Raw genomic sequence first — 26,040 nt, forward strand, 5'->3', positions numbered from 1 at the left:
GTATACGTAAATTCAGAGATATTTCGGATTTTATTGAAATTTTGGATGCATTTAAAACTCGTTGAACTGCATGCAAATATAGAAATATTGGCAAAAGATATGCATTTTTGAATTTGATGCGACTGTCATACAAGTGAGAGTTTAGCTAGCTATAAAACCAGGTTCAATCCACCATTTTCTACATAAGAAAATGCCTGTACCAAGTCAGGAATATGACAGTTGTTATCCATTCGTTTGATGTGTTTGAGCTTTTGATTTTGCCATTTGATTAGGGACTTTCCTTTTTGAATTTTCCTCGGAGTTCAGTATTTTTGTGATTTTACTTTTTTTTTGGCACTTTGAATTATGTTTTCTCGAAAATGCGTCCACAGAATTTTGATTAAAAAAATAATAACAAATCTGGCACTTTACAATAAAATAATGTTTACCATATTATATACATATATTTCACAAATATGTGATTCTGCACTTTTTGATGAAAAGCGTTTTGTAATTTTGAAATTAAATGAAGTATTCACCAATAAAGTGTTTTGTTTAATACTGTGTTGTTTTTATCTGTGTCATTGAAGTTTATCCAATTGTCTGAGAATATCACCTCAGTACCCATATCGTCCTGAACACACATGACATATTTGCCACTGGACGTTAATGTTAAGGTTGCACTTTGTAAATACAGCTGTTGCACAAACCACGCCTCTTTTGAGGAGATATATGATATTCATAGATATTTTGTCTTGTTTACCTACTGGTTCCCAGATATGATCTCTACAGATACAACTTGGGAATTTTACCAGTGTAAATACACATGGATAGCGGCCAAATTATATTCCTAGGAAGACCCAAGGTGAAGGGAGGGGTAGTACAGAATTTTAGTGTAATTTTAAACTCTTAGAAGTTCGCGGCATATAAATGGTGAAAATATGCCGTACAGCCCTATGTTTTGACCTTTAAAAAAATAGTAACTTGCAAAATGAACTTTCTAGTCTAGGATATAATTTTTTACGAAAATTCATAGTGAGAAGTCGCACAGTTTAAGCCATGAAAGGAGTTCCTATGGGAAATTGCATTGCCTATATTTACAGAAGTGCAACCTTAAAGGGAAATCACACTATTTATACTACTAATAATAATTCATTGAAATTTTGCATGTAGACAGATCATACTTCTTAAGATATTTTAGGCGAAAAAAAAATTGGGGTCACCGATGTTGTTTTCGAGATATGACGTCATCAAAACTTAAAGAATCGCGTTATAACGAAATATAGAAAGACCGCTCTAAATTGTTAAAAAAAGACAAACTTATTGAAAAACTATGTTTAACTGGAATAACAAAAACAGTCAAATGTAACTTGTACCTTATGAACATTTATTTGTCTCGGTTTCCTTATTTTTGAAGACATTTGAACATTTCCCGCCATTTTTAATTGCTATTTATAATAGATTTTTCTTGAAATAAAAAAAATCTACTAATGTTTTCCCCTTCAAACTTCTGCAAAAGTTGCAGCTTCAGGGAAGATTTTAAAAGCATAAATAAAAAAGGGGGGTCACCGATGTTTTAAATCCGCTAAAACGGAAATAATCTTTATTATTGAATTTTGGCGGGAACTATAACCTTTTAACGTTATAGAACGACGTTGCTGGCATAACAGCATTTCTTGCAACTCTTGGGTTGAATTAAACCTTTTCACTACAAAATATAATATCATTTTTGAACATTTTTTAAGGTATTTTGATTATTCATTGATATCTTTATCAATCTATCGAATCGTTAAACATAGATACAATAACAGTTTATTATAAAGTAATTGTCAAAGTTGAAGTCATCTCATTTTTTTAATTGCATTTGTTGTATGGGGAAAACGAATGTTTGCCTCATGCCGTATTATAGAAATAATTTTCGGCTTCCAGATAAAGAATCTTCTACCTCGGAAGACTGAGGGTATCCGGGCTGAAAAGTAACACGTTCCTTTTAGACTGCAGGCAGAATAATTTCGTTACCATAATTTCACTAGCTTGTCCATTCGCACCGGGAAGATAAAACCTGAAATGCTGTGTTAAAAATGCCACAAACTCAGCACTTTAAAAGAAACCTATTTTCGGTAGGAATTTAAAATTGGTTCCGTAATTACACAACGCTTCATAATTTATTCGAACTGTGGAAACCAAATTTTTTTCTGAGTTCTATCATCCCGCACCCATTTTTCATACATCGTTTCATGTTCATTGTACATAATATGTTCAATGTTCATCGCCTGTGTATTAAAACTTTATGTACATGTATTACGTATATTCTATTACCGTTCGATTAATCGCTCAACGTTGGTATGTTATGAGAAATACAATGCATCTGATAATTTAGAGTTAATTGACAATAAAATACACATCGCCATATTGATATCAGGAACATATAATGTTCCCAGTTGATGTATTTAAAAAAATCTTTTAATTTGTAATAAACGGATCTAGTTTTTTTTCTTGTTCTGCTACATCTATCCGTGTTTCTGTGGACATGTCGATATATTTTATCTAACTCTAGTTTTATATCGAGCCTTCGACTTTAGTCGAAAAAGCGAGACATAGCGATCCTACATTCCGTCGTCGGCGTCGTCGTCGGCGGCGGCGGCGTCCACAAATATTCACTCTGTGGTTAAAGTTTTTGAAGTTTTAATAAATTTCTTAAACTATCCTGGATTTCTACCAAACTTGGACAGAAGCTTGTTTATGATCACAAGATAGTATCCAGAAATAAATTTTGTAAAAAAAAAATCTATTTTTTCCGTATTTTACTTATAAATTGACTTAGTTTTTCTGCTAGGAAACAATACATTCACTCTGTGGTTAAAGTTTTTAAGATTTCAATAACTTTCTTAAACTATCCTGGATATGTACCAAACTTGGATAGAAGCTTGCTTATGATCAAAAGCTTGTATCTCGAAGGAAATTTTGTCAAAATTTTGTACCTGTTTATCCGTATTTTACTTATAAATGGACTTAGTTTTTCTTCCAGTCAACATTACATACAGTATGCAGTTAAAGTTTTTAAAACATTTATTAGATCCATAAACTATCCTAGATTTATACCAAACTTGGACAGAAGCTTCTTACAATCAAAAGATAGTATCGAGAGGAATATTTTTATTGATTTTTTTTCTCATTTTTGTTGAGCCTGCGATTAACAGCAAAAGTAGGCGAGACATTGGGTTCCGTGGAACCCTTACGAATTTTTTTATCAGATGACAAATGAGAGTGTTGATAACCTTTGATGTAGAATAAGAGTTCGAGTTCCAGCTAAATTTAGAGTTTTATTTTTTGTTCGAATGTTAATTCGAGTAGGAGTTCTAGTTGAAGCTCGAGTTCCACTTAGAAACTTCCGAGTTATACTGTAAGATAGAATAAATTCTGGTAAGAGTTAAAATTTTGAGATCTGAGATCCGATGAAATTAAAAGAAAGATTGCAGTTTCTAATTTCTGTTGGTGCACCTCTCTTTCTTGAATTGTATATTCTTTTATCACATTTATGTTTCAGTATGGTATAGCCTATATACTTTTTTTTGCCAAAACTGATTAATGATAGGTAATTGGAAAATAACTGATTGATTGTGTGTGCCACTTTCAGCACTCTGCTATATCATGTTGGCCATTTTTTTTTAAAGAACCAAGGTATCAAGAGTAAATCAGCTACCTTAAACAAATGGTTGACCTTTATTATACAGTCATGATCGGAATCTGACAATCTCCCTATATCGCTGTTTGTTGACATGCAAGTGATCACATTGAGTGATCTGAACACGAACTAACATCTGAACTACTAGTTTTTGTTTTGTTTTTGTTTTCGTTTTTTTTCTTGATTTTTGCAAAACTTTCAGTGGCAAATATTACATGAATATCAGCACAAATTTTTTTTCTATATGAGATGAATACTCCTTCACAAGACGGACCTTAATGTGATGGTTACAGATTAGCACTCTGAAAGACATGTTACTCTACATAAATACATGTGTGTGTATTAAATATTTCTCTTGTTGGAGTCTTGTAAAGCCAAATATACAGTGTGGATTTTTTGTTGTTGTTGTTGTAGACAGTACGGTCATCAATAGTACAAAAATAACTAGGCATAGTGTTTGATATTCCCAGATTGCTCTGACGTCTAGCGGCCTTATTTTTTAACTTGCTGGTCGTACAGTTCGCTATAATTGACAGTTTGAAGAAATACTACAAAATATGATTTTTTTTTGTGCCCAAATTATGTAAGCCTGTACAAAGCATTAAAGGAAGATTGAGTATAATGTACAATATAATACGGTGCTAAATTTTCTTTGATTTCGACAGACAGCAACCGATGTAAAATTTTGTATGCTTCTTTTACAGTGATGTTTAACTGGCGTTATTCTTATATAACGTTTGATATTTCAACAAATATGATTACTCTACGAATCACTCGTGTTCATGTGTTTGTGCCCCCATACCCCCCTTCCCAAAAAAAAAAAAAAACAGAGAGAGAGAGAGAGAGAGAGAGAGGCGTTTGACACCAAAGGAACATCGAAACTCATTGTTCTTATTTACATCCCTCTGTTGGACAGAAAACTACAAATTCCGGAAGCTGTATGCTTACATGCTGTTACTCTTGGTATATTGTTATTTTTTCCAGTGTATTCCCACATACCGCATCGCGACGATATGCTGCCAACAGTTGGGTTACACTAATGACAGGACAATTGCCCGTATTGACCGGATGAGATATAAATAGTCAGAACTTTTTTGTTATTTGATAGATTATTTTAATATTTGAAGACCTTAGAAATATTAGACTACATTTTATGAATATTTAACAAAAAAAAGTTGACCGGACGGATTTCACACTCACTGATGTACGCTTTACAATATTGAACTGATCGACAAAAAGTGTTACTAGTAATATCTCTTTTGTTTTACAATATTTTTTCATACAACTAAGAAATCTGCGATATTAATAGTTATCTTACATGAACATTTAAACTTCATAGTAAAACAAAATGTTTTTCTAAAAAAAAAAGGTTGACCGGACGGATTTCACATTCGCCGATGTACGCTTTGATTATACTGAAATGATCGACAAAAAGTGTTATATCTCTTTTGTTTTTAAATATTTTTTTTCTTCGTGAAACTAAAAAATCTGCGAGATCAATAAATATGTTAATATAAGAAAATATAAACTTTCCAGTAAATAAAAAAAGTTTTTCTACAAAAAAAAGTTGAGCTGACGGATTTCGCTACAAATAATAAAGACCAGATCAACAAAAAATGTTGATATTTCTCATATCTAACAATATTTTTCGGTGAAATTAATAAACCTTTAAGAAAAATAATTGTAAAAATGGTATCGTATGTAAATACTAACTCAATAATAATAATAATAATATCTTTATTTAAAGAGAGTAACTCATTTGAATTAAACCCAAATGTAAGGTAATTCAATACCATATCAAGACCACTTTCGGCTATTTTTTTGCCATACATTTTGTCCGTTTCGAGTAGCATTTTCATTTTTTGCACTTAAATCAAAACGTCATTTGCTTTCTCTTGATTTAGTGAACGTCCCTTTGAGCGGGCCGCCATTTTAGAAATTAGCAACCTTTACGACGGACTCGAAACGGCGACGTCATAATACGGTCACGACACTATAGTGGCGCCGAGAGCGATGCGTATAAACAATAGTGTGATTTCCCTTTAAGGTAGATGGGGTGTCTAAATTATAATCCATAGAATTTTTTAATAATTTGCCAAAATGAAGTTTATATCAAGCTTTTTAAAAAAAAATGATAAAAAGAATGGGTCACGGGGCTTATTTTCACGCTACAGGTTGTTCAAAATTAACAGATTTTGTATAGATTATGCATGGAAAACCCAATTTTCTGCCATAAAACGAAAACTACACCATAGAATTTTGAGATAAAATATAAGAAGATAGCTTTAATAGTATGCTTTCAGATAAGAAAAAGAAAAAATGGGGTCACCGGACCCGTTTTCTTGCTACATAATAAAATAGGTAAATTCCTAACACAATCTATTGTAAAAGTACCTTTATCTGAATTATCTGCCCTTACATTTGAGTTGCCTCCCCTTATGTGGCAAAGTTGGAAAAGATTGAATCAAACAAAAGTTTTCTGTTTTTTGTAAAATACAACCATAAATATGATAAAACATGTCATTTTCTATATTGAAATGAAAATTCTTACACATGAATTACCTACTAATCTCAAAATTTGCACATTCTATTAAAGATCTAGACCGATTGTTTTCAGGTATTACAAAATCCAAGATGGAGGAAGACACCCTATCTACCTAAAGGGCATCCGATACAGTTTCATGCTGGATTGTCATTTTCATCATTTTGAAATGTGTGGTAGGCCAAAGTGTTTTGTTTAAAACTTTGTTGTTTTACAGCGGATGACCGTGAGGGCATTCCGGTGTTATGTTACCACAGACATTTCTACCCACATGACTTGCGTTTTTGACTGATAACCGAACGTAATTTCGTATAATTACGCGGATATTATCGAGTGCAAAATAACATTCCTTATCGCTTGTTATATATTAATTTCATCAATAAAAATTCATGAAAATAATTTTTAAGAACATAGATAAATGATATGAAAATGTTTTGTCGTGAGAAATATATATATATATATATATATATATATATATATATATATATATATATCAATAACAAATCAAGAATACCGAAAATTTGTGTTAACGCATGCGGAAGAATATCGCAAGAACGTTTTGTAACAAACGCGGGAAAATATGAATTCCTACTCAAATCCAATCTATTAGAAAAAACGAATTATAACAGAAGAATGTCCACCATGCACTTGCACTGCACTATCATTAGAATAGTAGAATAGAATGATATACAAATGGATTGAAATTATATATAACTGTTATACAAATATTAATATAATATATAACAACAAACTGTAAGAGTATACTGATAACAAATGATTATATCACTACAATATAATAGTTATTACGGTGAGGTTAGATTCCCTGTCATTTATTCATCATCCACACAGGAACTAGTCTCAGATAAAAATATATCTGTGTACCTTAACCTAACTTTCAGGTAAAGAGATGTGATTTTTTTCTGAGACAAGTGCTTGTGACCATTTATCCAATTGTCTGAGAATATCACCTACCCATATCGTCCCGAACATACATGAAACATTTGCCACTGGAAGCAACAATCAATCAATCACCTACCCATAGATGTAATTTAGCTGCTGCCATAGTACTGCATTGTTTTTCTTCATATGTGTATTTCTCCATGATTTCTTGAGCTTTCCTGGCGTCAGCTTCTTTGAAACTTGAATCTTTTTGTGTACTTAGCCTTCCCGCTAAAGCTTTGCAATGTAACTGTATATCTTCAAAGTCCTGTAATATAATGTACATTCAAATTGGTTTTTTTTAAATAATTTTATGCCCCCGCCACAGCGGAGGGGATACTGTACATTTATTTCCCGTGCCGGAGGGAGATATGAAGATTTGTTCACCCAAGAATATTCATATTTCACGAGGGCTCTGCCCGAGGGAAATATGATTTTTCGAGGGTGAGCAAATCTTCATATCTCCCGAGGCAAAGGGAAATGAATGTTTTATTCCACTGCCTATGCTTTGTTTACTATCCATACATTAAATATTATTTTGCATACATTTTTTTTCTTATCCGCTTGTTTTTGTAAGTCAAACTAAACACGAGATACCCATTGATAAACAGTAAGGATCAAAATTTAATTATAAGTCTTTTTGTTTTATCGTCTGAAATAAATTTGAACATGATAATGATTTTTGCTATCACTATTTTAAGAAGAATAAGAAGTTCAAAACGTTATGTACATTAACCGCGCGTAACGTCGCACGAAGTAATCCCGACATTTCAGAGGGGAATATGATCCTCAGAATGGAATATGAAGATTTGTTCAATGACAAGTGGGATAGTCTCAACCAATCAAATATTGATTAAACTATCAATATGTTTAAACAGTGGAATAATAAGTGTTACCCTTGTCCGTCTGTACGTCCGATGTTTGAAATTTTTGGTATGCAATATTAAGCATGATTTGGTTGGCCATTTTGCATTTTGTTTGTTATATCTGAGCATGCGCTTGCATAAGACACATGAATTTGTATACAATTCAGATTCAAATGAATGACAGGACATTCGGGAATCATTTTCTTTTCGCAATCATTCCCCAGGAAATCGAAACTAAGTAATGAAAAGTAATAATAACGAACTCCACCTTGCATATGCATACAGGGAGATACCAGGCATATGCGTAAACGGGATAGCATCCCAACGACACAAATAACAAAAAGACATTGTTTATTCAAGCTTATTGTATAAGAAATATACAATACAAAACCTAAACATATGAAAACAGACAATCAAATTCCTGTCAGACAGAAATGTATATTGTGTAATGATTCTGGAAAACAATTATCAACCTTTTACCTTTTACTGAAAATATCGCTTAATCTCGAGAAGTTAAGTGATAGATTAAAATGAGGTCAAGGGCATACAGATTGAAACATAGACAGCTTTATGCAAAAAGCTGACTATACGATATGGGTTTTTTCTCAATGATGAAGGCCGTACGGTGGCCTATAATTGCTTACATTCACCTCATTTAAACTCTGGGGTATACTACATTATAGTTGTCTTATTGGCAATCATACCACATCTCCTCATTTTTTTTTTTATATTAGTGGTAGGTAAATTCGCGAACCTACATGTATGACTCCTACCCTATAAATGGGAAAACATTCTCGTTACTAGTAGATTGAATGTATGATTTAGATAAAACTTAAAACTTACTTAGTTAAAGCATATATACATGTATGACGAACCCAAAGCAAATTTGTCAACAATATGTGACAAAATGACGAAAATAATCACAAAAACACCATTATCAGTAATAATACAATAATTGTATAATTGTTTTGCCACTGAGTAACATTTTTACAGATGACAATGTAGAAAAAGTACAAAAACAAGAGTACCAGGAGTATATCAGTTTATCAGCTTTATATAAAAACAAAAATTCTCAAAATTTGGGAAAAGCCGGAGTCGATTGACAGACTTTTCCTGTTTTGTTTACCTGTATGATATACATGTGTCTTGGAATATAAATCTATCATTTTCTTTCTCGCATAAATGTCAATCATTATTCAATACCCGCATGGCTATTGATAGTAATACCCCGCATGGCTATTGATAGTAACTTACAAACCTCATTTTCATCAACATCACATCCAAACAATACCAGAAGAGCTGTTAAAGTGTTTTTGACAACATCATTCGGAACATTTCGATTCCGTAATTCTAATAAGGCATCTAGCAGCCTGGGAAGATCACACGTAAAACCTTTCAATTGACGAAGAGACTCGGCAAACTTCTCCAATACTTGAATATCGCGTAAGAATATGTTCATAAATTTAGAACTCTTTATCATTTTGATTGTCAATTCTACATTTCCTAAATTTTTTCTCAGTCTTGCATCATGGATTGCTGAAAATAAACATTGATTTCATTGAAATAACCTGAATGTTTTTGTTACATGCATCATAGTAAAAGTGAAATCTCATCTTATAACTAAATTCGTACACATGCCTGTTGATTTCTTTTGGAATTACAACGTAAACAGGCACTATATATAATAATAATACTAAAATACAGTGCAAGCTTGAAATTTTGGAAAATCTGAAGTTCGAAGTTTCATTTAAAAACAATAACATCGTTCCAAGTAGTATCCTCCAAAATCACAAAGTGTGATTTCTTGTTGGTGTATGTGTGCACAATGAATAAAAGAAAAAAAATCACGATTTCACACTGAATGGATAGTATATTGTGGTTTAACGTTGTAAATTACAGGGGAGGTAATGACGTTGCTAACGTAAATTGTTATTTTCGCGACGTCAAACTGTGACTTATCGGGAAAAGATGCAGTTTTCGACTGATTTTTATCATTCAAACTGATTTAACTTGAAAACGAGTTCATGGACCCCTCTTTTTTAAAATGACATTTGGTTTGATTACGTATGAAGATTATGTTTACCAATTTTCATGAAAAAGTCAATAGTGCAATTTTTTTAAATTTGATAAATATACAGCAAAAAATGACGTTTTTTTTTCTACAAACATGATCATTTGATTAATATGAGTTATTTGTAAAAATGAAATGTACAAATTTATAGAACATTTATGAAAAACAGAAATTACAAATAATTTAACAAAAAACATCTTGTGTTTATCTTTTAAAACAAAACTTTTTTGTATTTCTATCGAAAAGAAAAAAACGTCCACAAATCAGAATTTTGAGGAAATATCTGAAATTTCAACCTCAATTTACTCAAAAAGTAGCACATGATGGTATATTTTTTATTACATATTTATTTTAATCAGGTAAAAAATAGCCTATATGCAAATTTTCATCAAAATTTCATTATGGGATCAAAACTGTATCGTATGCCCTTAAATATGATTGCGACACGCCAAATAATGACATTTTTAAACCAGGAAACCAAGAAGTAGTAAATATTTGAAAGTAAAATTTAAAACCTGTAGTCAACATGAAATGTTATGAGAATCTTTGTCTTAGCAACATTTTCATTTCTACTACCTATTGAGAAAAATAATGAGGATGCAGACAATAGAAAGTTGTATAGCACGCATGTATATTCGGTTAGTTTCTGTTCAAGCTGTTTTCGGTTGTATTATTTTAGGGAGCTAGATAGTGAAACTACACGTACATGTCGGTCATGAAACTTTACTCAGTACTCGGAAGAACAAAATTTGTGCTAGAAACACCAAATCCAGTATTTTGATTAATTGAATTCTGAGTCTAAGTACGATAATCGTGCTCCAAATGGCCTGGATCCTTGTAATCTGACATTTGAAATTTGAAATTAATACTAAGACTTGACAATGTGCTCAAACTACATGTGATAATGTATACCAAGTTTGCTACTTTTACCTCAACTGCTGAGTTTGTGAAAAATTGGCATGTTTGTGGTTACTACAATAGCTGACCATTGACTAGTTTCACCCATGACCTGTTAACAATTAAAATGAAACTGTTCCACTTCTCTTGATTAATCAGTTTGGTCATGTCGCATATATAATACAGACAATTATAGATGTCTTTAGTTAATTTTATTATATTGTTGACTTTCTTAGCCTGTCTCATTAACATATACTAGTACCACAAAACTTTTTCATCATAAGGTAGTGTTGGCGACTGGCACATACACATGCAGTTTTAACACATATAAGATGGACACAGCACATAGACGTACAGCACCGTTACATGTAGGGAAATTTAAATCTTAGGCATCATTGGAATACAAGAAGACATACTAAATTGACATGTACATGTAGTACTGTTACAAGTAGTGAATTAAAAACTTTCAATGTGTAGTGAAATACAGACAAACACACTACATGGATGTACGGTATCTTTACAATGAGGCAATGCTAAAAAGTTCACCTCATTGAAAAAAAAATATGCATACTTATATAATCCCCATAAATATTTTGTACAGCTCCATAGAAGAAACTAAATAATGCATGTAACAGCTGTTATCTATATATATATATATATATATGTAAAATAGGAGAGTAAGGCACTTGTTTTCCTAATTAAATCGACCGTTTGATGTTCTTTATAATCAAAAGTTCAGTAACAGAAATATTTTTGATGTATTTTCTCAAAGTTGCTTATATTTCGGACACACTAGGATACATAGGGATTCGTCCTCAATACACTGACAGCAATTTGTACATATACGAGACGCAACAACTCAATAATTTGGTAGCGTCCCGTTTCAGCTGCTAACGAACGAGAAAAAAAGTTATGTTTGTACAGTTTTGGTTTAAAAATCTTCTTTGTAAGAAATAATTAAAGATATCGGCATGTAAAGTCATGCCCCCACTTTCCAAAGTAAAAAAAAAACTTATATCAATTTACCTTACGCTTTTGCTTACACAACTTATGATAAATTAAGTGTACCTTTCCTGAGAGTTAGAACCTCAATTTTCTGTCGGGCATAGTTCATATCAGCATCGTCTTCACCGAGTTGTGTCCTCTCACAATGTAACAAGCATTTGTTTATCAGTTCCATATCATCTCCTTCCATGGCAGTCAGTAGATTACGTCGGGCAAATCGCTTACTCCCATTCTGATAATTATACAATCATTACTTGATGGGTATAAAACTAACGATGCAGTCATTCGTATCACCAGACCAGTAGTCAGCACTTCTGTGTTGACATAAATTATCATTGATATGGTCATAATAACAAATTAACTTTCAAAATACTAACGATTTTCTACCCCAGGAATAGATTACCTTAGTTGTATTTAGTAAAAACCTCACGGAACTTTGGGTCCTCAATGCTCCTTAACTTCGTACTTTATTTGGTCTTTATACAGTCAGAAAGCTGACCCCGGTTTGACCCCATTCCTTAAAGCAACAATGGAAGTCATGTGACTACCATATTTGGGCATTTTTTGGGTCATTTTTTCCTCAACTGAAACGACTCTGTTTCCTCCAAAAAGTCATATCAAATGAAATCAAAGCATGCTGTACGTTACAAATGCCAATTGTGTATACTTTTTAGAAGTTCTCACATAAAAATTGTTTTGATTAAACGTACTGAATTAGAATACAAAGCCTTCAAACCAAAGGTCGTCACTCGTCGCGTCAAGTTTTTTCAACACATCAGTTGAAATTTCTTTCTTAACTTCTGGGGAACCTATGCTGAATTTAAAATATGTGATGAGGCTTTTTATAAACTGGCCCGTGTCAAATTTGTGCCACTTAATACGCTGTAATACGCAAATGTGCCACTTCGATGTGTCGATATTTCTGACGAAGCGGTGCCGATAGTAATTTACGAGTTACGTCCCTTTGTTGACACTTTTCATGAACAAACTTATTGGTACTATCATATATATTATTATTAAAATTATGCACCATATACTGTTATATACAAGTGATTATTATTAAAATAATTTTACTAAATATATGTTGATACTAAAGACATATATAAAACAATTAGGTAAACACATATTATCACTTTTACAACAATTTCAGAACTGAAATAGGGCTTTGATGTTACTCTGTGCCATAATATATTATTCCAAGGGTAACTTTCATATTCATATTTTGGTAAATAATTTTACTGCTGTAACCAATATATATCAACCAGGAACATATATATTGACTGTTCCCAGTATCAACACAGAAATAAATTTCTACTACATAAAGACAAGGGGTAGCCAAAATATGCATGACTACTGGATCTAGACAGGGTTAAAATGATCACAAACAGGAATTCTGTTTCAGTATTGATACCTGATCCTACCTTTTTCATTTACATTAAAAAGAAATTATAATCAAAGTATTCTATTCCTTATTAATATTTGAAATAAAAGGAAATTGATTTGCAATCCTTGTATGATTAAACGAAATATACAATACATTTTGTCTCATTGATTCCATGCAAGTTCTAATGAATGGACTCAAATTATAAAAAAAAGCCTAAACAATGGATAATTATTTAAAATGGTTTATAGCCTAATCATGAACTTGCGAATAAATAAGCTCGGTCTCATATTCTTCTTTTATTTAAAAAAAATAAATAGCTTTGCTTATTAAAAGTATTTCAGAGGGACAGAGCACTTTCTGAGTGCTAAGTCAACAATTATGTTTTAGATCACAAGTCATAAGTAAGTCACACTTCATGTAAGTATTAAAATGCGTTGAATAAGAGTGATTAAAATGCGTCTGAAAGAGATTTTTTTAAGTTCAAAGGGCAATACTTTTGCATTTACTTTTGCAGGATTCCTTTATCACAAAAAAAAATGATACTAACAATGAACTGAGTTTTTTTTAGTCAACTAAGGTTGTGCACATACAGTATAAAATTTCCTTACCTTATTGTTTTAGTTAACGTCAAACATTTCACTTAAAGAGAATAATTAATCCAGTCAAATTCACAGCTGAACTCGCCATTGCTTTTTCAAACAAACACACTAAATGTGTGTGCATTATGTTCAGATGCATGTTGACATCGATGTGTATGACCAAAAAACTACAATGTCAAAAAATGTCTTTCTTTTGGAATTTAGTTCGGATGGGGTTTCCTAAGGGGTGACAGAACGTTAGACTTGATTTTTTTTTAATTTTGAGATATTATTAATTTGTTATATGGTATAATCTTTGTTTATCTGTGAAAAAAGAAGAAAAAATAACAGACAATTTCGCATAATCTATTAACGTAATTGTTAAAAGACGGCCAAAAAAGAAGAAAAATAACAGACAATTTCGCATAATCTATTAACGTAATTGTTAAAAGACGGCCAATTTAAGTATTATTTTCTTTAATAATAAGACACGTGCTTAAAAGATAGAAAGAAATCTATTTCTGATCCCAATGACAAGTAAGAAACAGAAAATAGAAAATTTTCCAAATTGCCGCCAAATTATTTTTTCCGCGAAATTAACGCAATTTCAGAATGGCGGGCTTTAATATCAGTCCCATTGTTGTCTTATGAAAGTAGCAACAACGGTCGTTTCTAAGGGCTTGCTTTCCGACTGATAATTGTATGATTCGAGCGTCGCTGATGAGTAGACGAAACGCGCGTCTGGCGTACTAAGTTTTAAGCATGGTATTTATATGAGTTTATTATCACACTAAGTGCTAGTATGATAGAAAAATTTATAGAATTGGTTACAGTTTGATTAACTGGTGTTATATATATCATTCAATTTGCAACGCTAAATATATACATGTACATCATATGACTGTTCATTGTAGGAGAATATAAAATTCATTCGTAAACGAACTTTAGAAACAGGAAGAAAAGCGAGGTTTCTCCTGTATAAGCAAGGTCAAAGAAATTAAGATTTTCCCTACAATAAACTTATATTGTCATCCCAAATTCCGGAAATAATCAAATCTCGAGTCCAGATAAGTATAAATCCCGAATTCCCGCAAAAATAAAAGCCCAATCCCAAAGTCCCGAAAAAGTTCCTTCAGTCCCTATTTTTAGGGCAAACGATACGGTAGAAAGGGCAGATAATAGTGCATCCAAATGTAACGCGTTGTTTTCAACGTTGCTAAGGATAAGCATACAAAACTCGTGGAAAAATTAATAACGTCATCAAATCGGTTATGTGAATTTGATTTTTTTAATCTTTAAGTATTTGCAATGGAAAATGAGCTTTTTCGCGAAATCTGCTGCGGGTGCATAAAATTCGTGGCAAATGAAGACTTTTCTATTATAAATAAATTCGTATATTACAGTAATTCGTACAGCGTTTTGCTGCAAGGCGGGAAAAGCTGCACACGATAATGCATTAAGAATACACTGCAACGTAATGTAGCGCCAAAAAAGGGAAATGGGATCTGCAGCATTTATAAACTTGATTTTCTATTTCTAGCTAAAAGATGAGCACATAGACCCCTTTTTTTAAATTTTGCAATCGACTATATCCTACTTCAAGTATGTTCAACGATAACGCTTTTTTCTATAATGCATTTGTATAGGCTAGAAAATTGTAAACTTTTTATTACTGATAATTGTATGATTTTACAAAACATGTATCGCATCTAACCTTCCTTTTAGGGACTGCCTTAAGGGCAAGCGACTCAGTAACAGCCTGAGGGGAGATAATGACGTTGCTAACGTCAAATGTTATTTTTCAGGAAAAGATGCATATTTCTACTGATATTAATCATTAGCTGATAAACGAGAACATGGACACCTCTTTTTGAAAATGACATTTTGCTTGGTTATGTATGATGATTATTTGTACCAATTGCTTTTTTTTAAATAAGATAAATATACAACAAAAAATGCCGTTTTTTTTTCTAGTCATGAAAATTGGATAAAAATAAATCATATCCAAAGAATTGTTACACAAATTCATTGTATAATTATGTAAAGAAGATAATAAAAATGCTTTTTACAAAAATCTGCTTGTTTACCTTTTGAAACAAAAAAGTTGGGTATGTATGTCCAAATCCCCGCCGGGATAAATGTCCAGAAAACCGAAATTTTCAGTAAATGTCTAAAATTTCTACCCCACTTATCTCTAAAAGTAGCACATGAAGATACATTTTTTAATACATATTTGGGTGAAAATAGCTTGTTTACATATTTTCGTCAAAAAATCATCGTGGGTTCAAAACCGTTTAGTATGCCCTTAAGGTATAAAACCACTAATTCATAGCCCAGTTGCTTTCTATGTTAAATTCTGCAATTTCAAGCATTAATGGCTACTTTGTCTTAAGTTCAAATAAAGTGGCAGTCATTTCATGTCAAAACTATACCTTATCCTGACTTGTGCTGAAAAAAATTCAACATACTTTTAATTGCATATTAGAACGTACTGCTTCCCGGAAGTTTAATAGTACAAAAACAGGTGCTTCTGATCTGAACAACAGGGAAAATGTGCCCTATTATAATTTTAAATACTTCTTTATTACTCAAAAGAAACTTTCAATAAGGGTTCTACAGTGATCCCAAGTCTCCAAGCTTTCTTTTGATACCAAAACTACCCAAATATTTCACCAATTGATACAGCTATGCGTAGGAACTATATTTTGTTTAAAATATGTACTACTTTCTTGTATGCTCTTTCCGACCGGGCCTGAATTAGTGGTTCTATACCTTAAAGGCCAACAAATTAAGGAACACTACCACCCCCCCCCAAAAAAAAATCTCTTTCCGTTTAAAAAGGATTGAAAAATTTAATTTTGGGTTTCAACATGAAACATGCAAATTTCAAACTGATATATCTCGAAAAATAAGTCATGATGGTATATTTTTTATTGCATATTTCATTGGTGCACTTTGTGTCAAAATTTTAAGGAAAAATCAACGAGAGACCTTTTCTGTACCGTATTCCCTTTTTCATTGAAATCACTCCGATTTGGGGAAACCGAATTTTATGTATGTGTGTAAATAAAAAAGGGGGTATGTAAATCGGTAAATTATCAAGTAGGGCACATGTGAAACCGATACGCTATATTAATGTGAACATAAAGGTTACAGCTTATTTGTTAGTAACTGCGATTGCATTTACCTCATAACTTGGTAACTTTGAAGTGGTCAGGAAATAATTACACACAACAGACATTTCCGGTTCGATTGTATCATCTTGATGTCTTGAACGGTGTCCAGTATAAATTCGGAGGTAGCAATTTTCCTTTGTCTGTGCATCTGTGACTATTTTTAGTTCTCTTGCAGACGTTTGCATATTATGTTCTTTTCCACTGGACTCGATCTTCCATGTAACTTTTTCATTTAATGCTTTCTGTAAATTTTTGTCATTTACGGAAGAATTGGTTATTAATTCCGTTCTTACAATCAGAGTCTTTAATACAATGCTGTCTACAAAAAATCTGATACTGGTAGGTTTTGTTTTGTCTACGTGAATCTGGCCATTTCTGTGAGAAGGTAAAATCAATCCAGCACTTTCCGTAACGGGTCCATAACCTATACCGGCACGTCCAGGATTAAAAGGTAATGGTTTGCAGTCTTGTATTTTCTCATTACAAACTAACTGAAATTCACCCAATCTCGCTAGACCTTGGTTGTGCCTACCACCGCTAAATACTATTTTATATAGTCCCTTTGCTGGGAATTGAATTGTGCAGTTCCATTCTGGAGTGTTCCGTATCATGCTCACAAGTTTTGGAATATTTTCTGGATTGAGTAGATCTGTTTCAGCACCAGAAGTGTTTTCTTTTAGGAGCAACTCATACCATACATCAATTTCATTTCCAGTTTTTAAAGGCGCTTTAAATGAAATTTTAGCTTCACCATTCTTAGAAATAATAGAGCATCTGTCTTCACTAATCATCTCCATACCAAATCTCCAGAATGGCGGGAGAAGATATGCTTTGTCAAGGAATTCATTTCTGCTTATTTGAGGTTTCACAAGCTGCCATTTACTATCGTTAGGATGGCAGGCATACAGAAATTCTTTTGGTTTAGGCATAATGTAATTATCATCAAATGAATTCTGAATCGTGCCTGCAGATTCTTCCGTCCGTTTAGCGATAGTTTGCCCCCCTGCTTCCAACTTTATCCAGCCACCAGAGACCTTTCCAAATACTGAGCGACATGCCCAGAACGGATGTACAATGTGCCAGTTGTCATGGAGATAAACAGCGTTCCACAGACTGCCTCTTTCATCTCTATCACCAGGTTGATAATCGCCAGCTTTACAAATTCCACGTATTTGTGCACATAATACTCCACCTTTTCTGAACAAAAAATATTCAATTTGGTTGTAAAAGCATAAATCTCTCTGTTATATTTTAACATTTTAAAGCATATTGTGAAATCCTCTATTGTTTAGAGGTTAAATTTTAATTTCATATTCTGTCAGAATTAAAGAAATTTGGGTAAAATAATAAAAAAGGAGGTATTACAATATTATATTTTACGTTACTTGCCACTACACTTTGCAATTCTGATAAACTGTTTTTCTAGAAACAACCCCAGACTCTTAACAAACTAAATACGTTACCTACAGAGAGCTGTAAAAAATGTAGAATAAGTAGTTTTCTTTTGTCCTAACAATGCCAAGTATCCTGCTGGTGATGTAGAATTGCCTGGTGACATAGCCATCTGATCAATATTCTGGTTGCTTAACCAAACTAGAATTGCTCTAACCAGGAACGCATCTCTGTCAGGATGATTCTTGAAAGGTTTCTCTAAGTATTCTATAAGATCCTCAAAGGTGGAGGACACATCAGCTGGTGCCTTTTTATGTCGCGGAATTGAAAGGTAGAAATTATAAGAGCAATCTGTATTCAAATTTACATTTTAGCAATCGAAAGGTATGAAGTTAGCAGCAGTTATATTTGTATACATTTTGGATAATATTTTAGACAGCGTAAATACTCTTAACAGGATTAAAATGATATATATATATATATTTTTGTCAATTATGGCACTGAGCAGATGTCATCATAATAACATGATAAAATAAAATAATACAATACTATTATTTAAACGTATTGTTTTCATTTCTTCCATACAAAATCGCAATATTTGCATTATTTAACTTCATCACTATTTCGTAGGGTACAACTTTTATTTAGTAACTCTAGAAAAAGCACATCATTTGCGTTCAATAGATACATCTTTGATCAAAGTCAAACTAAAAATATGGTGATCAAAGAACTATATGAATTTGGAAACTTTATAAACAATGTATAAAAAAAAATCAATGCATTTGGTGGTGTATGGTTTTATCATCTGGAAACAGACATATTAAATATGCTTTTCACTTCATACTATTAAAGTACATTAAACTTTTTGTACGGAGATATCAAATACACCAATGTTAGTCTGTGTAAAGACATGATAAGCGTGTGATAAAAATGTGCTTTGTCGCCATTTTTCAACTTTTTTGAAAGAGGTCAATCGTTCTTAGTTGTGAACTACAAAAGCTACGTTTTGAAAAAAATATCTTTTTTCAAAGTGGAATTATTTTTCCTAAATAACACTATCTCATGAATAAGATTTTTTTTCTAAACTAAAATCAAATATTAAATGAACGACCATGATGTTTTTTTTCCAAAATATTTGATTGTGTAGAATAAAAGTAACAGATTAAAATTTATCAATATTTTCAGTGGTGAACGCACTGGCTCTTAGATAATTTAGGTAAAACTTGACCAATATATGCAAGGTATTTTTTTTTAGTTTTTAAGAATCACTCTCAGAGATACTAATAATGAATATATTTCCCTTATCAAATGAGCAAAGTTGTCATATTTACATACATAACATACAACATAGACTACTTCGGTAATTTTTTTTTTTACCAAATACCCCCCCCCCCCCCCCCCCCAAAAAAAAAAAAAAAAAAAAAAAAAAACAAAAAACAAAAAAACAAAAAAACTCGGGTTTCTCCCTGAAGATCATATGATTGATGCCTTATTGATACACATTTTAAAGTATAACGTTGCTGACATAGTTTTATCGAATTAAATTTCTTACATTTCTTGCATAATTGTCTATCTGTTCCTGGTTAATTATTTCATTGCCGTTTTCGTCTGTTCCGTCATTTGAACCTTTCCTTGCAAACAACATTTGAAATATTTTGTGACTATCATCATTGGCTTTTGGTTCAGGATAACCTTCCTCTGTTGGTTCAAGTTGTATCTGACGAAAGCAAAAACATCTGTTTTTCTTTGTATAAGTTGTGATACGAGACTTTCTAAGGTTGTTTGAATTGTTTGACATTTAGTCATACCGGTACCTTTTATAGCTTACAATCCTTTTTTTTGCTCATTTATGAAGGCTGTGCGGTGACCTTTAGTTGTTTACACCTTTGTCCTTTGGTCTTAATGGATAGTTTTCGCATTGGAAACAATACCTCTTCTCCTTATTTCTATATTAATATCACATCTTTAATATGAAAAAAGTATGTAGGAAAAGAAGGAAGAAACCAAGACATAATCGAGCAGTTCAAACTTTTGACTTGATGAAAGATTTTATGGTTCTGTATATAAAAAAAATTTCGAATGTTATTCTTACTTTATTGAGAAAGTGTATACTTTATATAATATACGGTATGGACTATCAACGACAACATTTGTTTTTGCTGACCGTCATTGTCAAATTTACTATCCATTACACCTTTTTTGGCGTCTTTGTTAGATTAATTTGTATGTTTGTTTGAATTTTTTAGTCAGTTGTGTTGTATATCTGTGATGCATGTTTACACAGTTTTGGTTGCTGGATCTTAATTAATGTCACATTAACCTATTATGTCTGTTTGGGTTTTACCTAATTTTGTTAATATACTGGTACTATAAACAACTGTCATACAAGTGGGAGGTTTAGCTAGCTATAAAACCAGATTTAGCCCATCATTGTCTTCGGAAATGCCTGTACCATGTCGGGAATATGGTAGACTTTCCCCATTTTGAATTTGCCTTGGGAGTTCGGTATATTTGTTATACTTTTCTACTTACCTCATCAGAATCATTTTCAAACTCGTATAAAAAATCACTTCCATCTTCCTCTGTATCATTTGGAGGTGTATTTCTCGTTTTAGGTGTTGGCTGAATATTATCAAATTCATTCGTCTTACTACCACACAAACCCATCTAGAGTTTCCTTTATAGCAAAAAATAAAAGAAAAGGGCTACATGTAAGAATGTAAGACGGATTAAATTTGATTAACCGTACTAGTATGTACCACGTTATAACATATGACTTTGTTATATCTTTGTGATTATAGAAAGGATTATCATCAATGGATTATTGCCAATACGCTGACTGAAATATGTAACGATCATAATGCAATCAGACAAATGAAACATGACATTAGACAAATGAACCATCACATTAGACAAATGAAACATCACATTAGACAAATGAAACATCACATTAGACCAGTATATTTTTCAAAATAAGTTCTTCTCAGTTATGGACAGCCTTCTTGCATTTCACACTCACGGAATATATAGTTTAAACAATTTTTTTTATCATAATAGATATTTCACATAATAATAAATGATTTAGAAAAGCATAAAAAATAACGTTTAATGTCGATAAATAAACCTCTATCTGATTAACACGCATAGTGCATGAACTATTTGAACACGTGTTTCCTATACAGGATATGCAATCACCCCGTGGGGTTGACTGAAGATAGAAATATAAGCATCCGTTGCCATTTGGCACTGGTCAAAACTGACGTTGAATAAGATGCCAAATGTAGAGAGCGTGTCACGCTCTGTTAACCATAAGAACCATTGCAACAAATCTTTTATGGGTCCGTAGGTGAGTTTTGCAAAGCAAAATTTATGCCTATTCAACAAAGTAATTGCCCTCGTTTGAAGGTTTAATTCGAAATCGTCTTCCTTCATCCCGGTCCACCAGCTTTGCAGAGCTCTTATTTGTTATTTTGTTATCGTCGTGAATATGCGTGAAATATTTGCCACTGAACGATAAGCAAACTACAAAACATTCAAATATGTTTCAGAGAGGTGTTTATGCAGTCTTAAACTAAGGTCTCGTTGTCCTATTATTTACAATTTCCTTTTTTTTAATTCATATAATAAAAAAAATGAAAATGAGCACTACAAAAATTTAAAAAAAATCCATTGTAATTCCAACTCAGACATCCTCCAAAGAAAATGGAGAACATTAAAACAAAACTTTAAAGGTCAAATATATAATGTAATGGGAGAGATCTATTGCCAGATATTTGTAGAAAGTATATTGCAAGATTTCACCAATTACTTTTTATTTAAATAATTGAATTTAAAAAGTAATTGGTGAAATCTTTATTTACGGCTCAGGCATTTGCACACGTAATTAAAGATTCGAGTTCTCATACTATTTTGTAGGCACAAATGTTTGATTGGTATGGAAAATTTAATATCAACAGGCAATGAGAAGCATTGAAAATGTTAAAAAGAATAGGATTTACCCAAGTTGAGACATGAATGTATCATTTTGACGAAAAATACCAAAATCTTCATAATAATTAATTCTTCATATAATTTTTTTTTTAGGTTGTTTGAATTCAAATCTTTAAATGTGAAATTTAACTATACACATTGCATCAGATTGTCGGTCAAAGTAGATGACAATAGCAGCCTTTGTTATGGTAGTCAATATTCTAATCTAGTCTACTATAAGTTGTTGAAAAATAAGTAGGCTTATAATTATCAATAAATGCATATTGAATTGTTAGTTAGAAATTCGATTCACATGCACTCTGGGATGGACCTGTTTTTTTTCAATTTCTTTCGTACCAATGATTTCAATGAAATTTCTGCCTTGTTTCGTTTTATTTTCCTTGATTCAAAATGCTCTTGTCATTGCCACGAAGTTTTTAAAACAGGAATTACAAATGGTTCCAAGCTAGTGAAAAGCCAATAACGACTAATAAATAAATCATGTTCTCCAAGACTTAAGCCATGTTTATTTCGGATTCACGATAACAAAAACTTTCCGTTTTGTTTGAGCACTTAAACGCTTAGTATACTAAAAAGAAATAAGTCCTCCCACTTTGGACCAAAGTGATTTAAAGGACCTTTTGACATTTTTTTCAAAAACAAAAATGACCTCAGTTTCGTTTTGATCTGTATTCTTTTGTGGAGATTACCACTCGTCCAGAACAGCATTATAGCCCACGGTGTCATGACATATTTGTTCAATAATATCCCTCGAAGTGTTATCATTATGAATTCTATCGAAAGTTTGCGTATTGAGATATTCGGCTCGGGACAGTTCTCCAATATATTAAGAAATTATATCATAAAGCTCTTCACCTTTGTTCTTTATTTTGCCTTTTAATATTTTTTTATTCGAGCGTCACTGATGAGTCTTTTGTAGACGAAAAGCGCGTCTGGCGTACTAAGATTGCTATCTATGATGAGTTTAGTTAGAACTTCCTTTATGGTTTCATTGCAGGGTACTCGCCTCGAGTTTGAGAATTCGTGGGTTCAATCACCAATCGGAGCAGCAAAGGACTTCAAAATTGGTATTATCTGCCACACCGCTTTTAAAGTCCTTGGTTGCTGCAGCCGCTTATTGAACCTAAGATTTCCTAAGTCAGTAAACAATTCTCACAAGCTGCCCGTAAAACGTTAAATTAAAGCAGAAAGTTGAACATTTGATATGACTTAATTCCATTTAGATTGTATTAAATAAAACGTTATTCTGAAAATGATATTAAGTTTGACATTATGTGTGTGCGTGTATAAAACAAAAAAGTTTAAATTTCTATATACGTATTACAAAATTTGCAACGCTATCAAGTCTAGTATTTAAATTATCATGCTTTTTTATCAGATAATTGTTTTCGAACAATTCTCAAGTTGTCTCTAAAGAATCTCAACTTGTCAAACAACGTGGCCTTTAAAGTGTAACCTGTTTTAAGAATTAAAAAAATCATATTAAAACTACAAAATAAATGTAAGCAAAATAGTTTTAGGTCAGCGTCACTTACAACTAGAGACATAACCTAAACTGGCCTTTTAAACTAGCAATCTGACATCGACACACAGACTACTACAAACAAGAATCAAAGTACTGAAGTACTGAACATCGGATGACCACAAGTTCTTGGGGATGGTCAAAAGCACTTGTTTCAGAAAAAAACAACATATCTCTTTACCTGAAACTGAGGTTAATGTACAGAGATATATTTTTTTCTGAGACAAGTTCGTGCGTGGATGATGAATAAATGACAGGAAATTCAACTTCACCGTAATAACTATTATATTGTAGTGATACAAATCAGTATACATGGTGGACACTTTTCTGTAAGATTGGATACGAGTAGGCATTCATATTTTCCCGCAAAAACAATTACAGAGTTACCGGTCCTCGCAAAAAGTTCTCTGAGATATTCTTCCGCATGCTTTAACACAATTTTACGGTACGTCTGCATTGATATTATCAATGATTTTTTACTTATATATATATATATATCTAACTACAAAACATTTTCATATTATTAATTTATGTTGTAAACAAAAATATTTTTATCAGTATTCATTGAAGAGATGTATTTATATCAAACGATAAGGAATGTTATTTTGCATTCGTTTATGTGCGCATATTTATCATGTTTATAGATCGGTTACAAACCCAAAACTAATTTACATAATGGAAATCTAGGCGATAGCAATACATCTGAATGACCCCAAGGTCATCGCGATGTAAAAACCACTAGGTCGCATCGGAAAATGTACTGAAAATGAAGTCATTATCAACAACTTGGATAGTTCATACAATGTCATGCCAATTTCGACAATGAACATTTAATAAAATTATGTATATTCTGTGTGTACCTTAATTCGTGATGGCTCGGATAGGATAAATACATCTATACTATTAAATCTATACTATTAAATTTGGAGACCAAAATTTTTTAGCCGCTTTGTCTCCGAGCCGACGATCGTCTGAAGTATTATATAATAATAAATAGTTAGTGTATGTAATGTACTTTATAACTTCATATAGTAATTGCTTTAATTAGCGTAGCTTAATTAATTAAACCCCAAATAAAGTTCCGTAGCTGGTTCCTTGTCGTCTACGTTTTGTAAGCAGGCTGAAATGGTTTTGTATTCAATTTGTCTTGAATTTATGACAACTCGCGCGGCTCACAGCCAACTCACACATTCTTACTAATTATTACAACTTGCATCACTTTATCAAACTCGCACCATTCAAAAAAAAAAAAGAAAAGAAATATAATAAACTCGAAGAAATGTGTTTAATCATTAGATTGTTTTCTTCTTCTCTTAGTAAATTCCTCCTTTCTCGGAGCACCGGTGTCACACAGAGACAAAACTCGCACCACTCGAAAAAAAATACTACAAACTCGCACCACTGAAGAAATGTTTTAAATCATCAGAGAGTTCTAGATTGTCTTCTATTAGTTATTTCCTCCGTTCTTGAACTTGACTCGCACCTTTCGAAAAAAAAACCAAAAAAAACTACAAACTAGCACCACTGAAAAATGTTTTAATCATCAGTGTTCTAGGTTGTCTTCTTCTTCTCTGAGTTATTTCCTCCGTTCTAGGAGCACCTGTGTAACACCGAGACAGAAGCTACTTAAAGATTGGACAGTCAAACTCCTATGGAAGAAGAACTGACAAACTTATCAAAACTATCAACATAATGCTCCAGTGCATAAAAACAGTTTGAGAAACACGAATCCAAGCTGTGTATCACCATAAACATTTCAAGAATTCTTCAAATCGCGATCGCGCGGGTTTTTTCTAATTTGTTCATAAACTTAGTCTTATTCTTATGTAAAAAATAAGGAAATGATGTAAGAATACCTTTCCATAAAGACAAAAGGACAAAGATGTAAACAATTGCAGGTAACTGTATGGCTTCAACAATAAGCGAAACCCATACTTTATAGTAAGCTATCATAGGCCCGGTATAACAAAATGTAAAAACAATTCAAAAGTATTATTCGTCAATGTTGAATTTT

The 26,040-nt window shown here is 32.3% G+C and overlaps 1 protein-coding gene across 1 annotated transcript in view; it reads right to left on the reverse strand.

The window, feature by feature from the left end:
* Positions 1 to 26,040, reverse strand: part of LOC127734635 (uncharacterized) — a 30,616-nt gene that overhangs the window by 448 nt on the left and 4,128 nt on the right. Inside the window, exons 2-8 of the mRNA XM_052244616.1 lie at positions 21,047 to 21,191; positions 20,067 to 20,231; positions 18,586 to 18,821; positions 17,134 to 18,319; positions 12,048 to 12,216; positions 9,270 to 9,547; positions 7,243 to 7,413 (exon numbers count right to left, since the gene is read on the reverse strand). Coding sequence (XP_052100576.1) covers positions 7,243 to 7,413; positions 9,270 to 9,547; positions 12,048 to 12,216; positions 17,134 to 18,319; positions 18,586 to 18,821; positions 20,067 to 20,231; positions 21,047 to 21,181 — 2,340 coding nt within the window. The 5' untranslated portion in view covers positions 21,182 to 21,191. The remainder of the gene's footprint in view (positions 1 to 7,242; positions 7,414 to 9,269; positions 9,548 to 12,047; positions 12,217 to 17,133; positions 18,320 to 18,585; positions 18,822 to 20,066; positions 20,232 to 21,046; positions 21,192 to 26,040) is intronic.

Source organism: Mytilus californianus, unplaced genomic scaffold (assembly GCF_021869535.1).
Source record: "Mytilus californianus isolate M0D057914Y unplaced genomic scaffold, xbMytCali1.0.p SCAF_3, whole genome shotgun sequence".
Lineage (NCBI taxonomy): Eukaryota > Metazoa > Mollusca > Bivalvia > Mytilida > Mytilidae > Mytilus > Mytilus californianus.